Source organism: Anguilla rostrata, chromosome 3 (assembly GCF_018555375.3).
Source record: "Anguilla rostrata isolate EN2019 chromosome 3, ASM1855537v3, whole genome shotgun sequence".
NCBI classification, from domain to species: domain Eukaryota; kingdom Metazoa; phylum Chordata; class Actinopteri; order Anguilliformes; family Anguillidae; genus Anguilla; species Anguilla rostrata.
Genome location: NC_057935.1, coordinates 30264175 through 30276390, shown reverse-complemented (window position 1 = coordinate 30276390; position 12216 = coordinate 30264175). Strand labels below are relative to the sequence as shown.

The 12216-nt window shown below is 38.6% G+C and overlaps 1 protein-coding gene across 1 annotated transcript in view; it reads left to right on the top strand.

The window, feature by feature from the left end:
* bbs5 (Bardet-Biedl syndrome 5) overlaps window positions 1–12216 on the top strand; it is a 50200-nt gene that overhangs the window by 19880 nt on the left and 18104 nt on the right. Inside the window, exon 4 of the mRNA XM_064329901.1 lies at window positions 8446–8495. Within this exon, the coding sequence (XP_064185971.1) occupies window positions 8446–8495 (50 nt within the window). The remainder of the gene's footprint in view (window positions 1–8445; window positions 8496–12216) is intronic.

Sequence of the window (12216 nt, the reverse complement as noted above, 5' to 3'; positions counted from 1 at the left end):
TATGGCTTTGCTATGATCAGAACTCCTCAATAATAATATTTTCCAAGAAATTTACGTTTTGTGGGGTGGAATGTGTCTTTTACTGCTACCACAGAGTTAATGCTTAAGATGATGAGAAAACCTTTGGATACGCTGTGCTATAAAACGCTGTTCTAAAACCAAAATCAGATTTGTTATACATCATTAGAAAGCTTATACTCTTACCTACTGAATAAATGAATTGTCAATCAAGCCAGACTGTGCTAAAAAGGGCGACAACGCCGTAAACAACACATGGGGTATTATGCACAGCTATTTTGTCAGGTACCCAGGCATTACAAATTTCACAAACGGATGGTCCAAGACAATATATGGCCACTCAGTCTCAAAAGGGACATCTCTACACGTTAAACCAGTGGTAAGGTTGTATATTTCTTCAATATTTAGTCACAGATATTGACTGTAGAATGACATGGTATAATTTTGTATACTTTGTATACAAATGTATACTTTTGGATATATCATGTTGTTACTATCATGTTACTATGGAGGTCGGATACTGCGTGGGTGAGGTCGAGGGCGCACTCCTTGCGTTTTGAGTGACAGCTAGTGGGCGGACCGTCTGAGGCTGAGACTACAGCTAGAGTGACCACTGGTTCCGTTTGACAACCCACGTCACGGGTGCATGTCTCGGTCTGGAAAACGGCATCATTTCGTTTACCAATGAACTGCAAAGTTATTTTAAAAATACATTTTAAAATGACAGAAAAGTAGACAGCTGCAGTTAGCATTCCCTCCCAGTAGGCTAGTACAATGAACTCGTGCAAACTCAAATTACGATGGTGGGGAAAAAATTAAAGTGCAGGTGGTGGTTAAATGTTGACTGACAGCCATCAAGATAAAATAATAGGGTGACAGGCTACATTTCAGTAGATAGGTAAAATTAAATTAGTTGTCATATTGCACAAAGTCAACAAATCTCTGTAGCTAGCTAGATAAATAATATTTGGCTTTCCTGAACAGTTGCTTTATATTTTGTGTGATAATTATGTTGATGCTAAGATTGCTTTTCAGCTATGCCAGCTAACGTTTGCAACTTTAGCTGTTAGCTATCCTCCTTGTAAGCCAGACGAAGGTAATTCATACACTCAGTAATTATACAACCAAAATGTAATAATATAAGAAACTTACTTTGTGGTTATCCTCCGTACTGCTCCGTACTGTGCTTGATCGAATTGTGGGGACTGCTCCAGGGTTCAGTCGCAGTTCTTTGCAAAATCCACTCTGTTTTGCGCCCAATTCAAAAAGTCGTCTGGTTTAAAATGCAGACTACAGACTCTTGTGTTGTTTGACGCTAATGAACCTGATAAAAATTCTACCCACTTGTTTTTTTACATTTGTGTCCTTCGGGGGTTGCGTGTAGTGAGTTTGTGCATCCTTCAACACAACAGTTCCGCTTGCAAGGTGCCATGTTTGCCAGACTTGACAGTGGCAAATGCAGCCTAGCCCTCAATGTCAATCATAAGCAAATACACGCTGTGATAGGCTGCATGCAACTGAGACCGCTTCCTGGCGTCAAGAAGCGGCAATTTAAAAAATGTGGGGAAAAAAGCACAGTAGGTGGCGCAGTGATTTTTAAAACACCAATTTCTATAATTCAAAACAAAAAATTATGAATTGTAAATGATTTGATAAAACAGCTGACACTGCCTATTTTACCACCAGGGGTAGTACAAAATATAAGCGAAGCAATTTCAGTCTGACTTGAAGGGACCAGGGTATTAGTATTGACAGTCTCCGTCATTTGTTGGTTCTTTGTTTATCTGTACTTGGGTAACAGAGCCACTTGTTCCTTTGCTACATTAAACTACCGATTTGAAAATGAAGACGTGCCTGCATTTGTTTTTCTAACAAAAGTACGGCAGGATAAATTTAACTCTTAAAAATTACACAATGTTTAGCATTGTTGGAAAGCCAATGTCATGGGGAACAAGCTGGTCTTTGGTGGTGGGGCGCTCATTAAAGATCTTGATACGTATGGGTCAGCGCCCAGCCAGATACAAAGGTTAACCTAGTATGGTATACTTACAGAGATAGTACAAGCTGGATTATTAATGTATTGTTTGTCATCTTCGTATCTTTAATTGATGACTTGGCTTTGATCGTTTTTCATGCCACAAATGCAATTGTCTAGGCAAAAAAGCAAAAATGAAATAATGACAGATCCCATTAAACTCCTTGACCACACGGAGTGTGGAGTGTGGCACAGTGGGTAAGGAACTGGGCTTGTAACCGAAAGGTCGCCGGTTCGATTCCCGGGTAAGGACACTGCCGTTGTACCCTTGAGCAAGGTACTTAACCTGCATTGCTTCAGTATATATATCCAGCTGTATAAATGGATACAATGTAAAATGCTATGTAAAAAGTTGTGTAAGTCGCTCTGGATAAGAGCGTCTGCTAAATGCCTGTAATGTAAATGTAATGTAACCACAAATGTGTAAAATCCAAGGGTGGATATGCAGAACTACTGAAGCAAAAAGTAATCAGTGTACCCAATGTCTCCAAATCTACCCTAAATGTCTAAATTATGTCTTAAAAATGTCTTAGAAATCACGTAAAAGACTAAATGGGGCACAGCCGACCCCGGTATCCCCTACAATCAGAATGCAAATACTAGAAAGGCCAGAGGTGGCACCAATGGGTGTTTAGACTTTAGAATTAAAATACTCGAACTCAGGTTTTGGTACCCGGCCTGCTGTGAATGTGTTACTTTCTCCTTTGGCACTCTATTGGGAATCTGAATTCACATACGCTTTGATACAAATTGCTTAAATTGCATCACATATGTAATCACACAAAATTCATTCATTGCAATCATGTGATGAAGTTGATAATGACTTCAAGGTCAGGACAAATAATTGTAGGCATTGTAGTTATAGAAATTGTAGGTTTAGAACGCAGCAGAGATAATGCCACTGACATACCTTCGGGTTTTTACTGAAATTGAGACTTTGAGTAAGCTGAATAGACTACTTAACAACTGCTGTATTGTAACCAATTTATGTGCGGCTCCTGCTCATTATGACTGAAGATATTACTTTAAAAAAAAACACTGTATTTCTTTCAACCGGTTTTTTTTTTTTTTTCATGTTTTGCACATTCTATTGCTCTTCTCATTATGCCTGGATACATTTTTCCCTTAGCCTATATAAAAAAACACTATAATTTTGGAATTCATTACTTGAAACAATTTTGTGTTGGTACGTGATAATTGTAATTCATTATTTATGCCGTCTATGAGAGACATGCATACCCATAAATGCATGCAAACACACATAGCCTACATTCTAGCTGAAAGAAACACTTAGGCATGGATTCAATCATTTTTCCTTTACATGAATGACGAATGAATGAAAGTGTATGTCATAATTTTAAATGTAAGTGTTTTTAATGGGGTATTGTACATGACAGACCTACTAATTGTTTGTATGTCGGTAGAGGATATATAGGACTAGCTAACATTAATTGAGAAAAGCGGCGTTGCAGTGTAGCTACTGTAGCCTAGTTAAAAAGTAGTTACGTTACCAGTACAGGCACAGCAGTGAATGTGACTGTTTTGACTTAAAGGAAATCAATATACTTGCCGTGAAGAAGTCATTGTCTTGTGGTCATTTCTATAAGATCTACGAAGCCCAACACAGATTTTTGTGGTTAATTTCAGAGCTGTCTGTACTAATGTTATACACTCTGTCGTCTCGTTACCAAGGTAGCCATGCTCTCCCTCTTTTGCCATTAGGTTTCTTGAAATTACTATCTCTTCCTCCCTTTTTCTTTTTTAAATTTATTTCTGCATACCTGATTTATGTAATGCCATGTTTCACCATGTAAAATCAAAGATTATGTAGAGCTGCTTCGCATGTGAATGAACTAGCTTCGAAAGTTTGCAGGTTGTGTGGAAATGAGACAGCATAGCAGATCAAAATGCAAAATAGGTAAAGACTAAATAAAATGTTGACCTTGAACTGCATGAATTTCCAAAACAACTGAAGGTACCGCGAGCATCAGTACAAAAAATTGTAAGCAAATGTAAAAATCTTGGGATCACACAGACACTGCATCGTTCAGGAAGGAGGCACAAATTAACTCCCACGGCTGAACAAACTTTGGTCCAAAAGGTTCAACTGAACCCCAAGACAACAACAAAGGAACTAGTGAAGGAGTTGGAGGCGTCAGGTGCCAAAGTATCTACATCCACCATTAAGGGAATCCTACATCGCCATGGCCTGAAAGGCTCTCACGCAAGGAAGAAACCCCTACTCCAAGACCGGCATAAAAAAGCCAGAATGAAGTTTGCAGGTGATCACCAGGACAAAGAACTGGCCTTTTGGAGGAGTGTTCTTGGTCAGATGAAACAAAAATTGAACTGTTTGGCCATAATTATGAGCGTTATGTTTGGAGAAAAAAGGGTGAGGCTTTTAATCCGAAGAACACCATCCCAACTGTAAAGCATGGGGGTGGCAGCATCATGTTATGGGGGTGTATTACTGGAAAAGGGACTGGTGCCCTTCAGAAAATAGATGGCATCAAGAGGATTATCTAGAAATACTGAAGCAACACTTCAAGACGTCAGCTAGAAAGTTAAAACTTGGTCGCAACTGGGTCTTCCAGAAGGACACTGATCCTAAGCAAGGAGGCCCACAAACCTGACTGAGTTACACCAGTTCTGTCAACAGAATGGGCAGAAATTCCGGCAAGGTATTGTGAGAAACTTGTGGTAGGCTACCTCAAGCGTTTGATTCAAGTTAAGCAATTAAAAGGCAATGCCACCAAATACTAACAAAGTGTATGTAAACTTTTGACCCACTGAAAATATGTTATAGTATATAAAAACTGAAATAAATCTGTCTCGTAGCTATTATTTTGAAATGACCTCTTATGGAAATAAAGTAGAAACCCTAATTGACTTAACACAGGAAATGTATGATAACATGAAATGTGTGGAGTTTTGAATGTCTTTAGCCTAGGCGTATGTAAACTTTTGTCCTCAACTGTATATAGTTTTGGAGATGGGTTTTTTTATATTCTTACAAAAAGGCTGTATGTGGGGTTTAACGGATAAACAAGTCTTATTTTTCTATTGAAAACTCTACCAATACCATCACAATGTAACCATTTTGCCAGTGAAATTGCATACATTGCAGGACATTACAGTGATGATTGATCAGTGACAGACAAAAAAGGGAGTAGTTTTGTATGTTCATAATCCAGCAGTGTGAAGGGATTCCTGAAGCAGTCAAATCACCTTCCATTTTCCCACATGGCAAAGCAAATGGCAAAAATGACAAAGAAATGGCTTAAAAACAAGAAGGTCAGTATTCTGGAATGACTCTCCTAAAGCCCATTGTAGTTTATGTGACCTGGGAGGTGGCTACAATTTATGGTTACAGAAATTGAGTTGGACAGGACTTTTTCACCACTTTTTCACCTTTTTGGTGCAGTGCCCTAGTGGCCATGACCGGGCATCCTGAGTTTGGTCAACTCAAACTTTCAATGTTCCTGCAACCAAACTGAGTTTAAAACACAAACTGTGTTCAGGCTTTATTAGTAGACAATTCAGGACAACTATGCTGACGACAGAGTTTTTAAGCATCACGCCCTGTTCGTCCATTTACCAAGCACCTCCCTGCAGTCTCATTTGCAAATACAGCCCCCACCCATGACTCACTGGACAATAGTGTCTATCTGGGCATTCATGAAAATATTCTTTCACCACTCAAAAATCGTATTCCATCATAGCAACAAGATAAACCCAACAATAGCCCTAAGATATGCCAATACAGCAGTGAAAACACTGCTCACTGAATAACAAAATGATTTTTCTAAAATTATACCTTGTCATTTTAATGTCAGTATCTGCAACTAAATATGGAAAGAATATACAACCATACTGTTGGTTTTGCGTTGTATTAATGTCCCTTTCAAGGCTGAGTGGTCATATATTGTGTTGGACAATCGTTTATGAAATATACACTCATTTGTAATGCCTGGGTACCTCCCAAAATAGCTGTGCGTAATACAACTCATGCTGTTTGCGGCATTGTCAACCTTTTTAATACATTCTGGCTATTGATGATTATCCAACAGACGGCAGAGTATGCTTTCTAACGATGTATAACATGTCTAATTTTACTTTTTGAATAGCGTTTTATAGCTCGGTGTAACTGAAAGTTTTTGTCTCCTTATCACTGCCTTATGCTTTCACTCTGTGATAGCGGTATAAAAGACACTGCACCCACCGAAACTTAATTGTTGAGTGCTGTCATGTTTTGGAAAATATCATTATTATGTAGGACTTCTGAGCATAGCTAATCCATATGTTTGCTGATAGACGTAGCTGACATAGTTTTCTGCAGTCAGAAGTAGGGCTGTCAAAAAATAATCGAAGTTCGAAAACTTTTCGAAAATCTTTTAAGTTCGAACCTAAATTTGAGCATTCGAATATTAGTTTTGGATCCCGTGTTTTGTAATTAACATGAATATACATTTCATTTGGCGAACCATGTTCATGCACGCAAAGTTTATTTCCTGTGCTAACATTATTTCCTCTGTCAACAAAAAACGTTCTGCCCTGGATGCAGAGCAAGTGGATGGTTTTCCTTGCCAATAACCTCCGTGATACTTTCAGCTGACACCTAACGTTACTGGTCAGCTAGCCTCGCGAGCCAGTCTCTTTTTTCACTTCGTTCAACTGATCTGGTCAGCTAACAATTTAGGCTAAATAATGTTCCCATGGCAGGCTATGTTTCCTTTCTGTTCTGAAGATTTTGGTAAAATTGGATGATGAAAGAAGTTAAACTAAACAGAGTAAGTAATTTGTTGTTTTGGGCTACAGGTATTAGCCGTTTGAATAGTTTTTGTGTTAAGAAATAAACAGGGATTTCCTATAAACAATAATATCCCTATTATTGTGATTAATAAATGCTGAGTTGTGGCAAATTACATCCACGAGAAAGTGCTCAATTCATTTGCGCATTAGGCTATAGAAACTGCAGGGGGCTCATTTATAAAATAAACTTGCGTGCATACGCAAAGTGAAGACCTGACGTAGAGCCACAACCGTTTCCACGGTCAAATCGAGTCATGTTGAAATTTTATAATTCGCTACTTTGACGTGATTTTCTACATACGCGCCACAAAGTTGATCTAAAATATGTTTTATAAATGAGGCCCCAGATGTAGTAACCTAGTATGAAAGTTCTCCGATGTCCTCTATTCTACTGCCCGCTTGTGGAAAATAACACGCAGGCCAGTTTAGAGGGAACGTCACGTGCATATTGCGCCCGACAATAAGCAGCTTATTTTTGTGAATTATAGGCAAATGATATTCAAATACATTCAAACTTTAACTAATTACAAAAGCTAATATTCGAACTCAATTTCATGGCACTTTTGACAGCCTTAGTCAGAAGTGGATAATGACAGCATGATTCTCTGGAGGAGGAAATTGCCTATTGGACACAGGTAAGATTTCACCATCTGTATGTAAGTATTACTGCTCAAAATATTTAGGTTCTATGCATTATTTTTAAAATTGAATAGGTTAGTGCCATTTTAAAATGAGGATGTTTTACACTGTAGCGTTTGCATGCTTGGTAGGTCAGTGGTGATTATGTTTCATGCACTGGATTTGACCTGAATCTGGAGCGTCGACATAAGGTTTTGGTGGACGGTGGAATATTGTTTTAATGTCGTCCCATCCCCATGCAAGAAAACATTACATACTCTAGAGTACAGAAAAAACATACTATTAATGATTATACATTTAGGTACTGTACCACATTGTATAACAATGTGTTTGCATTATTTTTTAATCTGATATCTGTGTTTCATCTTAAACTTTCATAAGGGGCACATTTATATGTTTAATGATGGACAAAAGCATTTTATTCATTTTTGGAGAGATTTTGGATATATTTCTGGACCCCTACGTATTTTTGACCACTGTACCAACGGAAAGCTTGTAATTTGCATTTGATGCAAAATTAGTTTCTTGAGACATGTAGTTGATATGTAGTAAAATACATGATCATGTGACTTACAGCAATGCATAATTTAGACATTTTGGATAGATTTGGAGACACTGGGTACGCTGCTTACTGTTTGCTTCATAGATCTTTAGTAGTTTCGCATATCCACCCCTGGATTTTATGCACCTTTTACTGATCAAGTTTTTGATCCAGGACATGTATAGTTTATACCTGTTTTATGTATGCGATCTCCCATTATTTCTTTGCAAACTAAAAAAAGAGCAAATTCATTTTTGTTAGTATTTAAGCCATTTTCTCTGTGCTGCTCATATTTGGATAGTTTTAAATAGGGTACCCCCTAAATAGGCAAGGATTGGGCATATTTGGCATGTGTGCTAAGGGGTTAGACAATCAGTAATATCATTGTGATTTCTTGTAGCTGTAGGATACAATTCCATCATCAACATCACAACAAGGACTGCAAACTCGGTAAGAAAATTGTAGGTGTCTTCTTTTTTAAACAGCTTTTCAGTTGGAGCCGTCTTTTAATTAGAGGGCCAAGCACCAAGCATACATATAGGACCCCTGTTTTTTTTGCTAGGATTATTAGGTGGCCAAACACCAAGGATGCTTAGTACCCCAATTGCTGCTGCTGCTGCTTCTGCTTCTGTTACCTCTTTTCCATCAACGCAAACCTTGTTCTGGTTCTGGGCTGGTGCTATTACCGGTTCACAGCTGGTTCAACTTGCGAACCTTCTAAGAACCGGTTTGCTTTTCCACGGGCTAGAGAGCCACGTCACTGTATACGTCTGTATACATCTCCGCTTTACCAGCAACATCGTTACCTATTAAACTGTACCAACTTCATACATATACATTTCGTTAACGGTGATGAGTGTGCTGTGAAGTTTAGGTAGCAAACAACTAGGCTGAATCCTTCTCACGTAAGCTAATGTACATAGCAACTGTACACTCATATCGCCTAGTTTCACTCTCTGTGACCAAGTGGAATGGATAACGATTCAGAAAATATATAACTTTGAAAGATTTAATTCAATGTTCTACTGGGACAGAAAATTTTGGTGCCGCTGATAATCGAATGTAAAGGCTAACAGCACAGTACCACTTAATTCTTGTCACTTCTATCACCACTGTAATGAACTAAAAAAGGCGACAAACTACCTTTTTTGTGAGAAATGCGCATACACTGCTGGCGACATTCTAAAGCTTTGTTTTGCGCTAACGGCTATTTTGCATCCTGCAGTTACAACAGTGAATATGTACGGATTCCTAGACGTGCTGATAGCGACCACCCTTTCTCATATTAACCTCAAATACGCAAGACAGGACACTTTAACAGTATGCTAGCAAATTTATGTCAAGTTCCATTCATTTATATGGGTTAGCAACCAAAAGCTAGCGCTGGACCACCTCTGACTTATTTGCCGGCTCAGAAAAAATAATCACTGGAGGATAACAAGGACATTTTTTACTACATACCTAGGTACAGGTCGTTACCGATATTTTGTCTATTCCATATATAGTTGCAAATCAGTTTATGTTTTCCTGTCTGTCGAACGAAAGGGGTCTCACTCTACCTGGTGGTCACAAAGTTTTAGTTAGTCTTGGTTGGTCATGATAATCCCGCCCCCAGCCCCTGACATAAGCTGTTCTTGGTTCTAGACCAGCCAAGTGTTGGTGCCACTTTGGAACCAGTTTTCCTGGCCGAGAGCAGGTTCTTCTGCGGTCGAAAAGCAAAAAACTGGTTCGTGATTAGGCACCAGCTCCGAACCGGCCCTCGAAATGCCTTGGTGGAAAAGGGGCATGCTTCTTCTTCTTCTGCTTCTTCTTGTGGGCCACACCAAGGATGATACAATTATTCTACTACTTCTGCTTTCTCTTCTTACTTTTTTCTGCCTCTTGCTAAATTTCCATTCCTTTCCCATGCTTTAAAATTCATGAAATTCAGTATGCATGTCCAATAGGGGATTTTCCACCATTTAGAATCTTACGAAAAAATCATGCATCTCCTACGCTTGTCTGATTCTCACCAAATTTGGCATGCATGATCTACAGCATGATCCCATGTTAAATTGTGATGGAAATTTTGATGTCAAAAGATGGCTGCAGAACTGCCATTTTAATGTAGCGAAAATGGCTGACCACTCCCAAAATATGTGTATAACCACGAGTGCAGGGGAAGATAGCTACAGCGAGCACTATAATACATTGGACAGTGACATATTTTTTGTTATTTTGGTTCTGTACTCTAGCACTTTGAGTTTGAAAGGATACAATGACAGTGAGGTTGAAGTGCAGACTGTCAGCTTTAATTTTAGGGTATTTTCATACATATCGGATGAACCGTTTAGAAATGACAGCACCCTTAAAAAATGTGTCACTGTCCAATTATGGTGCTCATTGTATATTGTATTGCCAAATTGTGGACAAGTATGCACAGGCTCGCAGTGTTAAAGTGCAATATGGACTATAGGGGGTGCTCAGACAGCTTTCCTGAGAAGCGGGTGCTCAGACAGCTTTCCTGAGAAGCTCGTCCCTCTCAGTACTAGATTCTTTAAGAAAACAAAGTACAAATATGCATAAAGATGGCCACACCTTTAAATCTAGCCTCTATTAAAATTTCTGAAATGTACAAATTGACGATGGACCCATGTAGGTGATGTGTCATCACCCTAGGTAGCACTATGGCACCACTTCAAAATTGCAATTTTCAAATCATTATTACAGATGAACTCTTGCATTCAATACACACCAAAATTTGAATGGATGGTATTTGGATTACAGGGCTTAAAGTTCTCCGGCACTGTGCCGGAATTCCGGCGCGGGGCCGTTTTAGATTCAGAAATAGATAATTATAATTATGTCTATGGAAAAAAAAATATTCTTGCGTATTTTTTTTAACTGTTGCATAGCAAGAATATGGCTGTATATTGGGATGGCAGGTATGCCATCCCGCCAAGTTACTCCTTGGTGGGGGCATGCCCCATACCTATACAGCACCGAGAGTTTGGCACTTTTCAGAGTTCCCCACAGAAATAACCACAACAGCCGCAGACACTCAGCCCTTAAAAACATGAAATTCTATACATTCTCACCCCATTTCAACAGACAGAATTCATAAACAACTTCACATGTCCACACAAAGCCCCAAACTAAGGGGATTTTGCGTTTTCTTCTTCTTCTTCTTCTTATTTTTCCTGCCGCTGTCGTGTCTAGGAAACGACAGACTTCCACGCCAATCGTCAATCTGTAAAAAACAATTTCACGAGGGAAAAGACACAACAGCAGCAAGCTCTTCAGAAAGTTCAGACTTTATTGCACAGGTGCACAAAGCCGGATCAATTCAGCAGAATTGAACCTCGATTGTCAGTTTTGCATACATTTTATACACAAATTGTGCCCACAACCCCCCTTTAACACATTTCTAAAAATATCAGCCATCTGGTCTTTTCTGGCACAGTAAGGAGTTTCACTTTCCTGTTCGTGGGTCAACTTGACCTTTTTGGCATAAAGATGATTTTCGGTCCTTATGATGTTCTTAATGTATCAATAATTAATCTTATCATAGTGGACAGGTGCCCCAAAACTGATTTTTAGTTCTATTGATGTCTTTAATTAGTCTATTGATGTTCTTAATTAATCTTCATCAGTGGACAGGTACCCCAATTTTCCCTTACTTTGTACTTTCCCACTTACGCATACACCACGTCATTGCTGTCTGTATTTTTCCAATTTTCCCTTACTCTGTACTTTTTCACTATGCATACACGTCATTGCTTTCTGTATTTTTCCATTACACATACAAGTTCACAGAGTTATAGCCTCCTGTACCTTTTCTACTGTATTCAGGTTACACATGGGTCACTGTAAAGTATTAGTTTTCTAGCATATTTATTTGGCACTAATTTTCTGCTGAGTAAGTATGGTTTTTTTAAGCCTTCTGCGTTTGCCTTTTTTCTACAGTGGATACTGTGGTTTCTTGCGTTTCCATAAGCTTTGCTGCAACTACTGATATAGAGTTATTGGATTACATATTGATTATATTAGTATATAGTTATACATGTGATATATGAGTGTATATAATTTTTATCATGAAGCATTGAGAGTTTGGAGGAAACAGTCTGATCAACATTGACAGGAATACCCTTTAACAAAAAAAACTTTAACATGTGACTTCATCACAATCATG